The 19,685-nt window shown below is 36.6% G+C and overlaps 1 protein-coding gene across 3 annotated transcripts in view; it reads left to right on the top strand.

The window, feature by feature from the left end:
- LOC126759042 (E3 ubiquitin-protein ligase HECW2) overlaps window positions 1-18,125 on the top strand; it is a 48,332-nt gene extending 30,207 nt beyond the window's left edge. For all 3 annotated transcript variants that reach the window (XM_050473601.1, XM_050473602.1, XM_050473603.1), the window contains 3 exons: window positions 13,219-13,407; window positions 13,473-13,610; window positions 13,682-18,125. In XM_050473601.1, coding sequence (XP_050329558.1) covers window positions 13,219-13,407; window positions 13,473-13,610; window positions 13,682-14,618 — 1,264 coding nt within the window. In that variant the 3' untranslated portion in view covers window positions 14,619-18,125. The remainder of the gene's footprint in view (window positions 1-13,218; window positions 13,408-13,472; window positions 13,611-13,681) is intronic.
- The last annotated feature ends 1,560 nt before the right edge of the window (window positions 18,126-19,685 follow it).

Raw genomic sequence — 19,685 nt, 5'->3', positions numbered from 1 at the left:
AAATATGTAAATGTAAGACTTTACCAGACTTTCCATTTTTTGATATTTTGATAAAAATAATAAGAATATATTTATTACTTTGCAAGTAAAACAGCTAGTGTCAGGACTTGCTTATAAGTTATGCAGGATTACCCAATTCGATTCGGTCACGGATGTTTTCGTATTTATCATGTGGCTAAATGTTAGTAGCGCTAGAATGTAGACTTAGCTGTCTTAAATTTTTCATGCTTTGGCTAGATTACTACTACTAGATCAACTGTTTTTTACTGTTTTCTTTAGGAACATGTTTTCTCTTCTTTTGGTTTTTGGTGAAACCAAATTTTTAAATATCTATTCTTTTGCTTTATGGTTCTACAAGGTTTTCCAATACGAGTGTTATGATTTCTTTAGAAAAACTAATTAAAATTGTGTTAAATCACAATTTCTTGTTGAACACTCATTGTCACAATTTCTTGAAATAATCGAATCTCGAAACTTTTCTCGCAATAATTCGATTGTGGCATGTATTGTGTGGCACGCAGCCCCGTTTTGCTGAAACCAGATGTTGTCAAGATCAGCTTCTTCCAATTGCGGCCAAAAGAAGTTAGTTATCATCCATCTATACCACTCCCCGTTGACAGTAATGGTATCACCAGCTTCATTTCGAAAAAAGTACGGATATGATGAAATTGTAAAAACAAAACGAAAAAAATTACAAAACATGACATATTAAAAATGGCCGAAACAACACTTAGAAATCACACTCGTATACATACATATGTCTTATCCTATTCGATTGTGCTTTATTTCAGCCTATCTGATAGTTATGCAAACGTTTGAAGCACCGTCAACTACCGTCAACGATCTTCAGATGGTGAGATTTGAATAACCCGAAGGTATATTGTATTTACCAGGCTTTCTCCCACTTTGTACAACGATTTGACGCAGGGGTGTGTCAGTGTCGCAGTCGAAAGCGGTCTCGCCAACCCACGTAAAACCAAGATAGTTTTATTCACTAGAAGACACAAGATTCCGGCGGCACCGCTGCCGCGAACGGGAGACATCCGTCTGCAATCAGCAGATATAGTTAAATATCTAAGGGATAGAAAGCTTTCATGGAAGCCGAATATCGAAGAGAGAGCAAAGTAGGCATCGATTGCCTTGAACTACCGCAGAGGAGCCATTGGCAAAAGGTGGGGTCTCTCACCGAAAGTGGTCCTCTGGCTTTACGATACCATAGTCAAGCCCATTATGTTCTATGAAGTTTTTATGTGGTGGAGGGCTCTAGAAAAGACCACACTTGCAAAGAAACTCGAGAGCGTTCAACCGACGGCGCTCATCAGCATGTGTGTTGCACTAAGGTCCACTCCAACCATGCCACTTAACGGCATCCAGCACATATTGGACACCGTGGACATCACCGTAAGATGTATGACTGCGAAAGTTGCCATCAGGTTCAGAGAGTCTCTAAAAGAACACGGGTCTGAACACCCGGAAATCTTCACTTACTTTGACTTCATTCCGTATCACTTGGATCATGGTATCGCCAAACCGAACTCTGGCAATCCTACCAGACGCCATAAGCAGAAGCTGCATGGAAGAAGATGAGGTGGAAATAACTCAACACTTCCTTTTTGACTGTCCAGCGTTCGGGAGGTCAAGACTTAAACTCTTGGTAGCGCATTCTTTCAGACATCCCACTGAGCTGGCGGTAGTTGAAATTGAACGCCTATGCAAATTTGTGTTGGCTACTAAGCGTTTTGTTCATTTATAGTTTGAAAATAGGAGTTCTTATTTCTATGCGATTTTTGATCAGCCATTTAACCTAACCTAACTCACTTTGTATTCAGCCTTAGTATCTAACATATGACTGCAATTTACAAAGCAAAGTATATGGAAGTTTGATCTCTATATATCAATTAGTTTGTGTTTGGCAATGCTTGTTTACAATATAAAAAGTTTGTCCGGCGATTTTTATATATTGGGTAAATAGAGGCATGGCATTCGGAAATAAAAAAGGCACAGGTAGCCAAATGTGACGAATACGATGGCTAAGCGATGTCTTTCGTTTCTTGTTGGGCTAAAAAGTCAGTCACGATCTTACAAGAATGGGACATCTCTTTTAGGTCTTTTTATACGAGTCTAACATTACAGGGTCCGGTACTTGGAGTAACCAATTAAAAAAGCCATAAATTCGGTAAGGAAAATTATTTTTATTTATTTTAAAGTACAAAATTTGTGAAAATAATCAAAAATTCAGGACCAATTCACTTTTGCTCGATATGACCACCATTTGCCTTAACTATGGCCTTGAGACGGTCAAAAAATGAATCGCAAGCTGCCCGAATGTGACTTGCTGGTATTTTGTCCCACTCACGGACAATGGCTTTCTTCAGCATCTCGAGACTGGTGTATTTTTTACTTCGGACCTTGCTCTCTAAAATGGCCCAGAGAGAATAATCCATTGGATTCGCATCTGGTGAATTCGAAAGCCATTGTGTGGTCGTAATGAAGCTCGGAACGTTGTTTTTCAGCCATTCTTGGTTCACTCGCGCTTTGTGAGAAGGTGCTGAGTTTTGTTGAAACGTCCATGGTTTGCGACCGAAATGTTTGTTTGCCCACGGCTTCAAAGCAGGCTCCAGAACACTTTCCCGATAATATGTCACATTTACTTTGACGCCAGGCTCGATGAAAACAATTGGAGAGCGCCCATCTGCGGTGACAGCGGCCCAAACCATTATTTGTGGCGGGTGCTGCCTCCTGGTGGCCAACCGATGACTTAGATTCTCGTATGAACGGTCGGTCAAGTAAACCCTATCGTTTTGAGAGTTTACGAATTGCTCAATTGGAAAAATCTTTTCGTCAGAAAACACAATGTTCGGAATTTGACTGCTTTCGGCCAAGCGAAGCAATTGCTTTGCTCTCTCAAGTCTTACTTGTTGCTCCTTCGGTGTGAGATCATGGGCCTTTTGGAACTTGTAAGGCTTGACATTGAGCTTTTCAATATGCGTCGGATGCTGCGGTCAGATATTTTCAGTTCTTTAGCCATTTGATTGGCACTTCGTCGTGGATTTCGCTCTAGTCGCTTCTTCACTTTCCGAACCATCTCACGTGACGTTGCAGTCTTTTGATGACCATCTCCATGGCGTTTTGCGATGCTACCAGCATCATTGTAACGAGTGATGGTGCGATAAGCAAAAACTTTATTCACATTAAGGTGTTTGAGCTCACGAACAATGGCTGGCTGTTATTTTCCAGTTAAATATAAAGCAATCACACTATTACGTTTGAATTCCATCGCTGATCACTTTATTTTTGGCGTTCACTTTTGGCAAAACGCTTTTGAACAATACTCCGAACTTGGGAACAATACTCCGAACTGTCATTCAGCAAATTTATAAACAGCTGATTCCAGTGCGACAGCTGAGCGGGCGGTCTGAAGTTGGTTACACTTCGAGTTCGGACCCTGTAATATACCCAAAACAATAACCAAAATGTTCTCTATAGGAGATGTTGAGATCTTCTACTATCTCTCTGATGTCAACACGACAATTTTCTAGCATTGCTTCTTTAACTTTTTCGATATTTTCGTCATTAACATAGGAGGATGGATGGAGGATGATTGACAAGAAGCAAAGTTCAAATAGGCCAGTCTTTTACTAAATGTAAATCTTGAGTGTACTTTTATAAGGTCGAATGAATTGTAATTATACTCATATTTATTTTATTATCCTGACTGAGCTTATAGTCAAGTATAGGCTCAGTCCTAGTTTTAACTTGTGTATGCCTTATTTTGCTTTCATTCACATTACCGTCCTTTTATGCTGGCGGAGTGTCGGTTTAGCTATCCGACGTTCTTTTTGTGTAAACTTCGGAATATGTTTCCATTGATTCTATAGAAACCAAAATATTTTCAAGAAATGTTAAACAATTACATGCGTTTCTAATTAAACTTTTAAGTAGAACTTTTGGCAAAAGCGTATAGCCTCAAATTAAAATTAATTGCATTTTATTAAAATAAATGTAATAAATGACTTACCATATATACAAATATTCAAATATATACAAATATATATGTTTGCATATTCTCAAAGGTTCTAAAATCACCTGAAAATAAATAAATTATATGAAATTATGAACGATCAAACTTTTACTTGACCTTCAGCTTCAGAACGCTGTGTTATAGAGTTAGAATTCTAAAATTTGTTGGATCTGATGCAATTCACGCCTTTTGCGTTTAGCACAGCCATAAAAACACCATGGCAAACAAATATACATACAAACAAACAAACAAAAATATTAATATTATAGATTTGTAGTTAAAAAACGGAAATAATTATAATAAATACTTTCAATTCAAATCAAATTAGACACCAAAGGGGCGAAAAACTCAAAACGCGCTAATTTGTTATTGTTTTTGTGCTGGCCAAAAAATTTTCATAAACCAATTAAGTGGGCTATAACTATAACTGGTCACTTAGTCAGCAGCGGCATCAGTTACACGCACACAAACACACATACGAACGCTCGTGCGGCTCGTGCTCACTGAAATTCCGCTACCGTTGCGGTTTGTATGTTTGTTGGTATGTATTTTGGTATTGTTTATAACACTACGTGATCTTTTACAGGTCTTTAAATATTAACTATAACTCTATTAATACTGCTTTAGTTAGAAAATATTGAAAATTTAGTTGTTATTTATTTATTTTTATAACTGTTAATATTTAAAAAAAATCCGTATTATTTTTGCTTTGAAAAAATAAGGGTTTATGATTTTTTTAGGGCTATGATTTTTTCCTTAGCTTGAATTTTTTATAAATTTATTTCAATTTTAAGTTTTCAAATTTATCGTTTTTTTGTACTCTGACACTAATTTTATAGATAGATCTTTAAAACCATGACTTACGGTGGTATCCACGGCCTAAATTTTGATAACACAGTATTTTTATTATTCATAAAATTATTACAGTATCGATCTCGAATTCCGTTTTTATACCCTGAACAGGGTATATTAAGTTTGTCACGAAGTTTGTAACACCCAGAAGGAATCGTCGGAGACCCTATAAAGTATATATATAAATGATCAGTATGTCGAGCTGAGTCGATTTAGCCATGTCCGTCTGTCTGTCCGTCTGTCTGTCTGTCTGTCTGTCTGTATATATACGAACTAGTCCCTCAGTTTTTACGATATCGTTTTGAAATTTAGCAAACGTCATTTTATCTTCAAGAAGCTGCTCATTTGTCGGAACGGCCGATATCGGACCACTATAACATATAGCTGCCATACAAACTGAACGATCGGTATCAAGTTCTTGTATGGACAACTTTCACATTTGACAAGATATATTCACGAAATTTGGTATATATTATTTCCTAAAGCAACAATGTAATCTCCGAAGAAATTGATCAGATCGGTTAACTGTAGCATATAGCTGCCATACAAACTGAACGATCGGAATCAAGTTCTTGTATGGACAACTTTCACATTTGACAAGATATATTCACGAAATTCGGTATATATTATTTCCTAAAGCAACAATGTAATCTCCGAAGAAATTGATCAGATCGGTTAACTATAGCATATAGCTGCCATACAAACTGAACGATCGGTATCAAGTTCTTGTATGGACAACTTTCACATTTGACAAGATATATTCACGAAATTCGGTATATATTATTTCCTAAAGCAACAATGTAATCTCCGAAGAAATTTTTGACTTAGTTTTTTACCTTTTTCGCAAGTTCATATATTTCACAAAAATATATTCAAAATTCGGTATATTAAGATTTTTAAAGAACAATGTAGATTAAAAATTGATCAGATCGGTTAAAAATAAATAAAATAAAATAAAATTTTTTAAAATATTTCCAAAAGCATATAACTGTCTCGGTCGATCTCAAAATTCATGAAATAGTGTAAAAATAAGAAAAATCCAAACTTAACTCGCCCACTTTTAGTATAAAGATATATTTCCAAACTAATAGTGGAAAACACCTAAAATACCTTTTAAACGTCCTTGCTCAAACTTTGTAATATGTGATAACCTTACCCACTCCTATTTGATAGTCGGACCACACTCACAATCACATGATGCAGAGCTAAAGAAAAGTGTATATAATAATTCTGTATTAAATTTATAATAAGTTTCTAATTTATCAAAACTTTCGCGTCTTTTGACTAAACCAACTACCTAAATTATTCTTTAGATATCTTCGAGACATAGTTTGAGAATGAGTAAATTATGCCTATTTTATATATGTATAAGAAAGTTTCATTTGGATCTCATGAATACACTTTTTATTTAAAGAGCACCACACCACAATAAAGATATTGAATCATAACTTATCATCTACAGTACGCTTGATGTTGACAATTTTTCCAAAAATAAGTCAAAACTGCGTGTATCTTTCCACACTGCCATCTAACGAACAAGAGATTCTCCGCTCAACCGGTTAATTTTAAAAAGGATATTCTGTGAAATTGTTATATTTTCTTATTCGTTTAGTGGAAAATTTGTCTTATAGTCCTTCATGGTTTGGTAGCAAAATTGGCTAATTATTCCATATATTCCCCGCGGCTCCATATACTTAAGATTATACTTCCGGCCTTATATGTTTTTATTCTGGTTGTTGTAGCTTCTTGTATTCCTAAATAGTTTTTTGAGAAATTGTACTGAGTTGATTGATCCAGATAAAAATCCCGGTCCGTTCTAGTTGCTTAGATCCGATTGTTTGGAGAATAGACTTTATATTGTAATCTCGGATCTCAATAATGTTTGTCCTAGAAAACGTTGGAGTATAAAGTATATATATAATTGATCAACGTGACGTGTTGAGTCGATTTGGCCATACGTCCGTCTGTATATAAGTGAACAAGTTCCACAATTTTTGAGATATGGATCAGAAATTTTGCACACGACCTTCTGCCACCAAAGAGGTGCTCATTTTTTCAGAACCGCCGATAGCAGACTATCAAGGATATAGCAGCCATATAAGCTGATCAAAATCAAGTTTTTGTATGAAAAACTGTTTTATTTGACAAGATATCGCCTCGAAATACAGATTACTGTCCAATACTCTGAATACAGTCCAGATTAGGCATCGCAAGCGGGTCTGGGGTTGAATCCGTAGAAAACGGATCTGCTTGTGATCACAAGAAAGCACAAAATTCCTCTATGGAGGCTATCTTCGATAAATGAGACACAACTCTCTCTCAAGGACCGCACCAAGTACTGCTGTGGAAGCACAACGTGGGAAAAAAAGTGAGAATAGCTAGCAAATACTCTATATGCGTGTAGGCAGATGCTCGGCTCTCCCTCTCTCATGCGCTGGCTACACAGCTATTGTAAGACCAATTCTGCTCTAAGGTGCAGTAGTATAGTGGACAGGCGTACGAAAATCCACGTACCGGAAGCCAATGGAAAGGGTTCAGAGCCTCGCTACAATGTGCCTAACGGGAGCTTTATGAACAATTCCAACGGCGGCTCTTGAACTGGTACTAAACCTGCTCAACAAAATCGGCGAGATCGTTATTGTAGTGGCGGTTTGGCATACACCGGTTACATGATCCCAATTTTCAACTGTGAAAGAAGGTTCAAAGTAAATATAGAAAAAGATGATTGGCAGAAAGGTATGTTAGCTGGGCGCAACACTCTAAGCATTTATACGGATGACTCGAAAATGGACGATGGAGTTTGTGCAGGGTTATACTGTCTAAAGTTAGGCATAAGGCAGCCTTTTAAGTTGTCGGACCACTGCAGTATATTTCGAGCTGAGGTCTTTGCTATTGCGAAAGCCGTGGAGCTGGCCTCTAATGCACTTGCAGGCAATTCCAGAGTCAACATCTACGTAAACAGCCAAACAGCAATCACGGCAGTAAACTCGTATTGCATATCGGCCAGTGGTGTCTTGGGAATCAGGGCAGCAGTGGAAAGTTTTGCCAGACGTAAGCAACTTCACATCTACAGGGTGCCAGGCCACAAAGGCATCAAGGGCAATGAAATATTGGACGAGATTGCCAAGAATGGCACGAGCTACCTGGATGAAAACCTGCAAAAGTCATGAGTAAAACGATAGATCGCAAGTGCAGAAAGTTCCTATTGGCACTCGATAGAAGAGACTGTAGGAGCATGATGGTAAATCTAACTGGTCACTATCTGGTGACAACACAGCCTGCAGAATGGGGCTGACAGATCAAGAAGACTGCAGGATATGTCCAGAGCAAGGCACTAGGGAAATAATCGAGTATCTCTTGTGTGCTTGTCCCGCATTGGCAAGACTACGCTGTAAGCATTTGTGGTTCGCATGGTATGACACACTTGAGAAGGTATTGATAGTGAGACCAAAGAGTCTGTTAAAATTCGCATCAGTCGCAGGCATACTAAAGGATGACTACTGCCCCTGGACCTAGTAACTGAACTCCATCTGGTATAGCAAAGAATCGAAACTGATCTATGCGTGGTTCATTGGCCTACCAAATTAACCTACTGATATAAACTCGGAACAAATTGTTCAGATCGGACCACACTAGCAAATAGTTGCCACGATAAATGTCCTTTTATACCTTGCATTTCTGTGAAGGGTATTATAACCTCGCTACCGCCGAAAATAACGTTTTTTTCTTTTTTTTGATGAATCTCGTGATAATCTAATATGGGTTGTATCTACTTACGCCTTCCTTTCTTGCTACTATATATGTATATTTTACTATTTTTCCAACACAAATTTTGTACAACAAAAATCTGCATGCAAGCATTTGTTGTATTTCGAAATTTATTGGATCATCGGATCATTTGATTGCCACTTACCGCCGGCAATTTATTAAGCAAGAATATTTTTCTGCGTTCAATTAAGTGACTCAAAACAAACGCGAAAATGACTCGTAGCATAGCAAAACAAAACAGCAAATCGAAAACAAAACAAAAATACAAATAAATGAAAGTGAAAAAAGAAGAAAAATAGAAAAAACAGAAAAAACAGAAAACTAACTTCTCCACACACACACACATACTCCGCGCTTTTGAGACGCCAGCGACGCGGTGGCGGTGAGCTGAGTTTAAAATGCAATTATTTCATTAAGACTTATTTCGATCGCAATTAACTCGTTGGTGAATAGTCATGTGCATGACATTTTCAATACGAAACTTTTCCGAAACTTATTTTTTTATATTTTTTTTTGTAAATATGTCAATACATATAGTATGTATGTATGTATGCATATAGTATGGTTGAATGCTTTAATAGAAGTTATTTCAGTTGGGCGCTGCGTGCGTGGATGAGTGTGCCACCGGCGTTTGGGCCGGCGATGATGACATTTACACACCACTCCTAACTCAAATGGCTTGTGGATATTTATGTTTGCATGCGTGTGTGTATGCTTGCCAATTGATATGTGTGCGCAGCGATGGCTCATGCACAGTTGTGTCTGCTGGCTGAGCGTTTGCCGTGACCGCTGAGTGACGAACTGCCAGCAGTTGTTGTGCCTTTTTTCCAGCCTTACATGCGATGGTGTAATTCGAACGGTATATTTGTGCTCGCGTTAGAAATTTCAGTGTCTCATTTGTTTACCTTTTTCACCCGCACATGTTTGTACGTGCGTAAACACGTACTATGTACATACAAATGTATGTGTAATCTATATAATTTCGTGTAAATTTGAAGCTCGCATAAATTAATATTGCTTTTTATTTACTTTTGTTTTGGTTTTGTTGTTGTTGTTGTTCAATTGGTAGACTGTCGAATTTTGCCTATCCACTTGTTGCAATTATTGTAGTTCAAGGGCAATTAATGCAAATTAATTTTTTCGCTCACCTGCCATTATCGCCGTGCTAAATGAAAATAATGTTGGTGCTGAAATTTAATTATTATATAACACAAACATATGTACATGCATAGAATTTAATTTGGTTAACTGAAGCAAACAAGTTCGAAAATATGTATGTATGTACCACAAGCAGCCAAAAATGGTAACGGTAATAAACTAAAATATCTAACAGAATTATTGTGGTTAAAATTGTAACTAACCAAATTTATGTGAGTTTCAGTATAATACGTCTATATGTCATTTTAATATGAACTGTGCGCTGAACTTGGAAGTTTAAAGGAATAAGTCCATCAGAAACTCTTTTGGTCTATTTCTGGCACATTTTGCCTTTGGATAGAATAATTGATGAACGGGGTTACGTATGCCCAGATTTCGAAAGAATTTTGTTCTGGTGCGAAATCGGTTTAAGTACTTCGCAAAACTGTTTAATTATTACTGCTATACCATCTGATCAAATTTGACTCGGACTGACAAAAAAAAGTTAATTTTCACGTGTTTTAATACAAATCCTTATTATCGCCATCAAAATAGGAAATTTTAAGTCAATAGAAGCATGCCAATGATTAATCCAATTTTCCAAACAATTGTTCGAGCGCCAGTTGCGAAATTGTTGGACAGTTTTAGCTTCGATGTCATATTCATAAACCAACGTCTCGTCAACAGCAATAATGCGTTTGCTAAATGAAGGGTTTTCAGCATAATCATCTCTTTTGCGAACTCGTTTTTGCAAAAAGCTTCAGGTATTTTCGTGTGGGTTTAGCATTTACACGCTTCATACCCAAAACATTAACCAAATGGTTGTGGCGATCCAAAGGACCAAAAATCTTTCACAGAACCTTTCTCTCGACAACTCGCAAAATCGACTCATCAGTTGTTGTCATTGTTCAAGCCTCTGCACCATATAGCAGGAGTGACTTATAAAGTTTGGTTTTTGTTCGTTGAAAGAGGTATTTACTTCTTAATTTTCTACTCAGTAGTAGCACCTGTTGGCAAGAGTTATTTTGTGTTGCATTTCGAGGCTGACATTGTTGTTGGTGTTAATATTGGTTCCAAGATGGACGAAGTTATCTACGACTTCGAAGTTATGATTGTCAACAGTGACGTGGGAGCCAAGTCGAGAGCGTCACGACTGTTTGTTAGACGACAGGAGATATTTCATCTTGTCCCCGTTCACTACCAGCCCCATTTGCTTCGCTTCCTTATCCAGTTTGGTGAAAGCAAAACTAACGGCTCGAATGTTGAGGCCGATGATGTCAGTATCGTCGGCTTACGCCAGCAGCTATACACTTATAAACAATATTGCCTTCTCGGTTCATGTCTGTAGCTCGAATTATTTTCTCCAGCAGTAGATTGAAGAAGTCGCACGACTGGGAGTCGCCTTGTCTGAAACCTCGTTTGGTATCGAACGGTTCGGAGAGGTCCTTCTCGAACCTGACGGATATTTTGGTATTGCTCAACGTCAGTTTACACAGCCGTGTTAGTTTTGTCTCAGTCATTGTCTTGGATGGCGGTGATGTCAGCCTTTACTTTTACGAGGACAACAACTAGCAGGGCAGAGGAACATTTCAGGTGCATGCCCTTGAATCGTAATCCTTAATGCGTTGCCGTCGTCGTAGGGGTAGGGGTCCATCATCCGAGGCTGTTGTTTCGATTTCATTCGGGGCGTTTTTTACGTGGCGGGTCCCAAACACAGCACAACCCTGGGGAGGGATGATTCGTATGCTCACTTAGCTCGCCTTCAAACAAATGTCCTTTGGCTACCTAGAGATCCAGAGATAATTGGTCAAGGCCGGAAGTAAAAAGTAAAAGAATCGTTTCTGGCCACTCCCAAGTGTCTGGCGCACAGAGAACTTTTCTCCCTTGCGTGAACGTCTACACATGACTCCATCCTCTAACTCTACTTGGATCATCCGTTAAATATAAATTATCAGCATAATGGGTTGAGTCGATTTACCTTTGACTGTTTGACCGTCTGACAGTCTGCATATATGCGAACTAGTCCCTTAGTTTTTGAGATATCGGTCTGAAATTTCATTCTCATTTGTGGAAACCGATATCGGACCACTATAGTATAATATAAAAAGCTATTTATACCCATCTATGCTCTAGAAAATACACATGTTAAGGGTATTTTAGCTTCGATACAGCCGAAGTTGCTGTTTTTCCCTGCTATGTGCATTATTAGCTTATGTAATTGAGGTTATTATAAATAACGTTTGTTTTTAAGTTGCCGTATATGGTAGCAACAAGCACCGAATCGCCATTAATTTCAATATGAAGCTTGCGACTAATTGATATGCTGCCGACTTAAAATTTAATCTTATTAAATTACGCACGAGTTAATAATACAACAAATGACCGACTGCCCGCTGGAGACTTATGAACTATGAACATTTACAATGCAACATAATTTGCAATTTTCAATAATTGAAGAACAGCGCTTTAATAATGACATGTGAATATTGCTTCATTAGCGCATCGCTGATGTTAACGGTGGAACAACGCAAAATCATGTAGCGCTGACTTAATTCCCCTAGGGAAGTGTCAACGTAGTTCATCAACGAATGGATTCATTTCTTTTTTGCTTAAATTGGCCTTTCAAGCGTGTTACCAGAGTTCTATAGGTTAGGTTAGTCTGAGCCACGCATAGACCAGTTTTGGTCCTTTGCGATACCAGATGGAGGTCAGTTACTAGGTCTACAAGGATTAGTCATACTTTAGGATGCCTGCGCTTTACGCGAATTTCAACAGACTTTCTGGCCCACTACCGATACCTCTTCCAATGTATCATACCGTGGGGACCCCAGATGCTTAAAGTGTTGTGATGCTCCATTGACAAAAAATGCTCCTTTGTTTCCCTGGTGGCTTTCTCAGTGTCAACCCATTCTGCGGGCGTGTGTCGCCACTAGACAGTGGCCAGTTAGTATTCCAATCAAGTTCTCACAGTCTCTTCTATACTTGATGGCAATTTTGTGTACTTCCGATCTACCGTTTAGCACATGACTTTTGCAATTTTGTACCCAGGTAGCTCGTTTCATCGGATTTTGATTTTTTTACCATGGTTTTGTTGAGATCGTCGTGGGTTACCCAATGCTGATCACGTTTTCGGGTGTTAGCCGTACACCATTCTTGGCTATCTCGTCCACTATTTCATTGGCCTCGATGCCTATGTGACCTGACAGTTGCTTGCTTCTGACAACACTTTTCACTCCCGAAACACCGATATGCGATACGAGGTTAGTGCCTTGATTGCTGCTCGGCTGTCTAGGTAGATGGGAGACCAGCTCCGCGGCTTTCGTAATAGCCAGAGCTCTATAAACTTTACAATGAATACTTGTTCCCTAAAATTATTGTAATAAACCGCGATTCGTATGAAATTCCAGTTTTTTAAAATCTCTCTTTTGTTTTCTTTACAGCCTGTTCGAACAGGAGATTATGAGCTATGTTCCTATTGAAGAACGCAGTCCACAGGGTTCGCCAGTGCTCAACTCGCGCATGCCACAGCGCGCACCGCCACCATTCCGACGTGACTTTGAGGCGAAATTGCGTGGCTTCTATCGCAAATTGGAGTCGAAAGGCTACGGACAGGGTCCGCACAAACTAAAGTAAGTAACGCGTAATTAAAGACAATATTATTTTATTTTGAATATATTTCGTTGAACTTTCGCAGATTACACATTCGACGCACACATCTGCTAGAGGATGCCTTCCGACGCATAATGTCGGCCAACAAGAAAGATCTGCAGCGTGGTCGCCTCGCTGTGCTATGGGATACTGAAGAAGGCTTGGATTATGGCGGTCCATCAAGGTAATTTACACACCACATTTTTATAAACATTTTAACTTATTTGATTTTTTATTTTCATTTTGTTTTTATAGAGAATTCTTCTTTCTGCTCTCACGTGAGCTCTTCAACCCCTATTACGGCCTCTTTGAGTACTCAGCCAATGACACATACACCGTACAAGTCTCACCGCTGTCAGCATTTGTGGACAATTGTCACGATTGGTTCCGCTTCGGCGGTCGTGTGTTGGGCTTGGCACTCGTACATCAATACCTATTGGATGCCTTCTTTACACGCCCATTTTACAAGGCGCTGTTGCGTTTGCCCGTCGCGCTGAGCGATCTGGAATCGCTGGATAATGAGTTTCATCAGTCGCTGCAATGGATACGCGACAATGACATCGGCACCGGCATTGATCTTGGTCTAACATTTTGCGTTACCGAAGAGCTATTGGGTCATGTGGTCGAGCGTGAACTGAAGCCGGGCGGTAAGAACATAATTGTAAATGAGAAAAACAAGAAAGAATATTTGGAACGCATGATTAAGTGGCGTTTGGAGCGTGGCGTACAAGAGCAGACGGAATCGTTGGTGCGTGGCTTTTACGAGGTGGTCGATGCGCGTCTTGTTTCCGTATTCGATGCACGTGAATTGGAATTGGTTATTGCCGGTACGGCCGAGATTGATATTAACGATTGGCGTTTAAATACCGAATACCGTTCGGGTTATCATGACAACCATCAGGTGATCATTTGGTTTTGGCAAGTTATCGAGAAATTCACAAACGAACAACGTTTACGACTGCTACAATTTGTAACCGGCACCTCTAGTATACCCTACGAAGGCTTCTCAGCACTGCGCGGCTCAACTGGTCCACGACGATTTTGCATCGAAAAGTGGGGCAAACCGAATGCCTTGCCACGTGCGCACACCTGCTTCAATCGCTTAGATTTACCGCCTTATCCGACGCCCGAATTGCTCTATGAGAAATTACTATTAGCCGTAGAAGAAACGAACACATTCGGCATAGAGTAGGTATGCGAAGCGATTGCGCATGCGTTGTTGTTTGTGCCTAGCTTGGCGGTTAGTAGTTTAGTGTCAGTCGCAAGTTCAACTTAATGAATTAAGTTAATTTATTAAAAATCGTTAGTATAGACGAAAAAAAGTGATATTTTATTAGGATTATTTATTTATTTCCGTATTTTCGCATTTACATATTTACACAAGTTATATTTGTAATATTTATTGTGAACGGGTTTGCTTTTTCTGTATGAACAACCGCATACCAATTTGCTTATTTGATTGTCAGTGTGTATGTGAGATATATAATATATTCCATTGTGCAATCAAGTGTTTAAGTGGCGATCATTTTAATATTTCATTTAAATTGTTGTGTGACTTTGAACATGTTTTTTTGTCGCCAGAGTGGTGCGATTATTCAGACTTTTTAATCACCCGGTGATATAAATATAAAAATCACGTGAAATCATAATTGTTAGTCAGTGAATCATGGAATTTCCTATGGCACAGGCTATTCCGAATTCACGGACTAGTTTGTTTGCCTTAGCTTTTTTGATGTTGCCTGCAGTATCAGATATGCTATATAGACATGAAATATGTTTTAGTTGTTGTTGTTGTAACGGGTACCTAACCCAAGTTATGATAGTAAGGATTAGCTAAGTTATCGTCTACGTCATGCAATGTTAGGCCCAAAAAATGTGCTATTTTGACGGAGTCGGACCAAACGGAGAAGGGTGTCAGTTGTGTAGGGTTAGTGGGACATGCAAAAAAGGGTGGCCAGTGTCATGCGGAGACTCAGTGCACGCAGGACATATTTTAGATATGTCGAGGTCTATTCTGGATAAGTGCAAGTTTAACCTGCTACACTATCCAGAAAGAAAAATATAGTGGATTCGTACGCTTGGTGTCAAAGATGTATGGGTGAGGGGCAAAAATCTAGGCCATTTCTCCTCCACTATCTTTGCGCGACTGAAACAGAAACAACTCGATAGTCTGTCTTACCTTTGGCTAAGCAGAAGACATAACCGAAACTGACATTAGCCATCTAAATAAATTTCTGGTAGGCTCAAAGCGCTTCGTCGATTTTTAATGGCTTAATAATACAGTATATAGGAGTTTTTAGATACCACAACTTATCGGCGTTCTTATCTGTTCAAGTGAGATCCCTGTTAAGATCGACCTCAACCTAACCTAACCTAGTTCGGGGCTATTCGGTGTAATGCTCGCTTTTTTTAACTCGAAAGGAAGGTATAATTTTACCATCTGTTCAGGAATTAAAAAATAAATAAATTTAAAAGCGGGAAATATAGACTTTTCACTTTTTACAGCGTATTATTTCGAGCAAGGTTGCCACCTGTTCAAAATTTTAAATTGCACAAAATTGATAAAATAAATTTAATACTCTTTTGGTACTAAACCAAAAAGGTTTGAGAAAAAATATAGTTTAAATATTTTTTTTTTGGAGAATGTTGCCACTTGTTGAAATCACATTAATTTAAATTGATTCCAAAACTGGAAAAAAAGAAAGCGTTATGTTATTTTTGTTGTTGTTGTTGTAACGGATTACCTAGTCCCAGTTGGGGTGGGGGTAAGGATTAGATTGTGGTTAGGTCAGGTTAGGTGGCTGATCCTTCAAGATGACAAGGGAATCTCATTGCTTATAGCAGTGCTTTGTGAAGCCAGATAAAATTTTTTGTATTTGGATATTAATACTCCTTAGATACTTTAGTGCAGTTTCCGCTATTTTACATGGTTGTCTAAAGGTGTGACATCCGAGGTATTTTAGCCTTGATTTCACAAAAATGGGAAAGTTTTGAGATGTTTCTATCTCTTCCAAACAGCTTTTGTAACCGACATCTTACCGCATGAACCCAGACCAGACAGTTTCCAATTAGAACTATTGTATTAACTGATGAAAGGTGAGCTTTGTTGATGGTGAGTTGTTGAAAGCCGAGCTCGTCTGAGGCACAACTAGTCATGATGACTTTGCCTGGCAGTTTTAGTGCCACAATTTGAAGTAAAAAATCTTATAAGTATACTACATATTTGGCGGTACACACTAAACAAAAGCTACTTTCTAAGTAGAGTTTGTAGAATATTATGGACATATTTGCTAGTAGAGCCAGTTGTCATGGAAGGGTTTTGTGTGTTTTCATTTGCAGGCTTATTTTATGATTTGAATTACTCGTTTTTTACATAAATGAGTTTTAAACAAGATATGTTGCCTACATTTTGGCGCACTGATATAAAAGTGAGGTTAAAGAAGAGATTCAATATTAATAGAATCCCGTTGTATGATCAAAACGCCATTGAATATTAAAAATAAACACAGGTACTTAATTTATTTGTCACAACACAACAAAATTTAATTAATTTGGTTGAAATGATTGCCGATATGCGTGCCTAAGCTGCTTAAATGAAAAACTTATATCAACTAATTTCAACAATTATACTTAAATTTCCTAAAATTTATGGATTTCAGTGCATATAGGTTATGCAACCTCATGCCAAATACTATAACCAACTAATTAATGTTAGCAATTTGCTAAAAATTCTAAAAATAAAATTCGAAAATGGTTTATTTTTCAGGGCCTTAGAAAGTTCAACGAATATGAGTAAAATAATAATTTATTATTTTGTATTAATACAACAAAAAATATTATGTACTTCATTTAATTTTAACACTTAGATATACATACATAACTATTTAATTTGAAAACTCTACCTCTTTTAACTATTAAAAAAAAAACAACATTTGCTCTCTCACTGTGTGACATTAGTTTTAAGCCTAACGTAGAATGTAAATTATTAAAATTATTATTAATTATATGAAATTATAAATAAACCGTTAATGTAGCTATTCTAATATTATATGTATGTATGTATGTTAACCCGTCCATTTCTATATAAAGCTTTAGTCGATGCAAAGTCGAGTTATGACTTTATTAGAAATGCAACAACAACCAATATAATATAAATAATAAATTGATTAATAAATACTAAATTATTAATATACATACTGTGCAACAGCTACGTTTATAGTAGCGCAATACGTAAGGACGTGGCAAAATGAAGAAGCATTGTAGCTTGCTTTCAAATGCATGTGTCGACAAAGTTTGAGAGACACTGTATTAATTTTGAAGTGATAGTAAATAAAATAAAATAACGATTGCAAATCGTGCGAATAACTGCAATGGCAAAATCTGACTGAAATTATGCACCACAGACATGACGAGAATAGATATATGTACATATATAGCTATTCGAATATGCGAAATCTTTAATGCCGAAAATGCGCATGTTTTCGACAAACGTAGAATTGAGTTTTAAAAATGTTTAGCTAAATAATGTAGCTCTAGTTATTTGAAATAGTAGACGCTATGAAAATTTTGATAAAAAATTACCGAAAATGTATTTCAAATTTAAATTTATTGCAAAAAATCGTTATATGCGTAGTAACTAGTATGCGTAGAACATAAATGTTTATAATGGGGAAAATAAAAACTACTTTGTGCGAGTTAAGTGTGTTCAAAATTTATTGCAGCATTGTATTTGTATTTATTAAAGATTTTTGAACAAAAAATAATTTAAAAATTGAAAAAAAAATTAAACAAAAAAATATTTATTATACAAATTTAAACAAAATTAAGTTTAAATTTGAAAAAAAAAAAAAAATTATTGAAAAAAGTTTTTATTTTGAAATTGAAAAAAGCAAAATTTAAAAATTTTTTGTTTAAAGCACATATTTTTTGGACTTATTTATAAAATTGAAAAAAAAAAATAATAAAAAAATTTTATTAAAAATTTTTTAACAAAACATTAGTTTAAATTTGAAAAAAAAGATTTAACTAAAAAAATAAATTAAATTTGAAAAAAAGCTTTATTAAAATCACTTCTTTTTTTGACTTATTTATAAATCAAACACATTTCAATTAAAAAATAATAATTTAATTTGAAAAAAAAATTTAAATTGAAAAAATCAAAATTTTTTATTTCAAGCACTTCTTTTTTTGACTTATTTATAAATCAACTACATTTCTTTATAAAACAAATATACAAAAGTATAAAACTTATGCGAAATGCAAGTCTTTATGACACCAGATATGCTAAAAAGCTAAAAAATGCACTTAACAATTCCATGTTACCTGACAATGAAGATTCCTTTATACAAACCAGAGAAAAAATCAGCAAAGCTTGTGTGGAATTGCACGCTGTAAACATATTTTCTAACAATATTTCCAAATACAACAATTAAGCTCGATTCCGAAATCAAAACTTCTACGGCACATCACAAAATATACACGCACTGCCCTTTGTTTGAAGGTATGTAGCTAAGCAGACCATACGAAGTTATACGAAGACTATTCCAGTATATTTATATACATATGTACATACTTATATGTGTAACTTAAAATGTTGTAGTACTTAGATATTTTTAAAGCTAAAAAAATTAGCTACTATTTTAAAAAAGCGTTAAGCGCAATTGTATCCATGCTACGCATTGTAAATCATGAAAATAATTTGTTGCACAATTATTTACTTCCAACTCTTTGGCGGCCAAAATGTTTATAGATTAAAAAGAAAATGTTTTTAATTTTTGTGTAATGTATTGTCATTTGGAATTGCATTGAAAATAATGTGTGAAAATGAAAATTTGTTTGTTAGTAGTTTGAAATATGTTTCAGTTATTAACGCAAAATATAGCCACTTTTTTGTAAGCGAGTGAGAAAAGAAACTGAAAAATAAGCAGCTTCAAATGTAGCGTGCAATATGAAAATATTACAAAATTTTGAAGCAACCGCTGTCAAAATCTTTGAAATCGCAAAAAAGGGGTGCATTAGACTTCGAGACTTATATATTTTATTCAAGTTGCGCTTTCTTTTGTCACTCGCTCACTAAAAATGGCTTATTAAAAGGTTTTCTTTCTAAAGCATGTCAAAAAATAAAACTATTGTATATGTATGTATATATTTATTCCCAGTGGAAACAATTGTTATTGCAACATGGAAATTAACTTTATTTATATATTATTATGTAACGCAGAATGTTAAACTTTTTAAATATAAAAAATATATGTTTATA

The sequence above is a fragment of the Bactrocera neohumeralis genome, chromosome 5 (genome assembly GCF_024586455.1).
Source record: "Bactrocera neohumeralis isolate Rockhampton chromosome 5, APGP_CSIRO_Bneo_wtdbg2-racon-allhic-juicebox.fasta_v2, whole genome shotgun sequence".
Lineage (NCBI taxonomy): Eukaryota > Metazoa > Arthropoda > Insecta > Diptera > Tephritidae > Bactrocera > Bactrocera neohumeralis.
The sequence above is the reverse complement of the archived record's forward strand: the minus strand, read 5'-3'. Positions and strand labels throughout refer to the sequence as shown.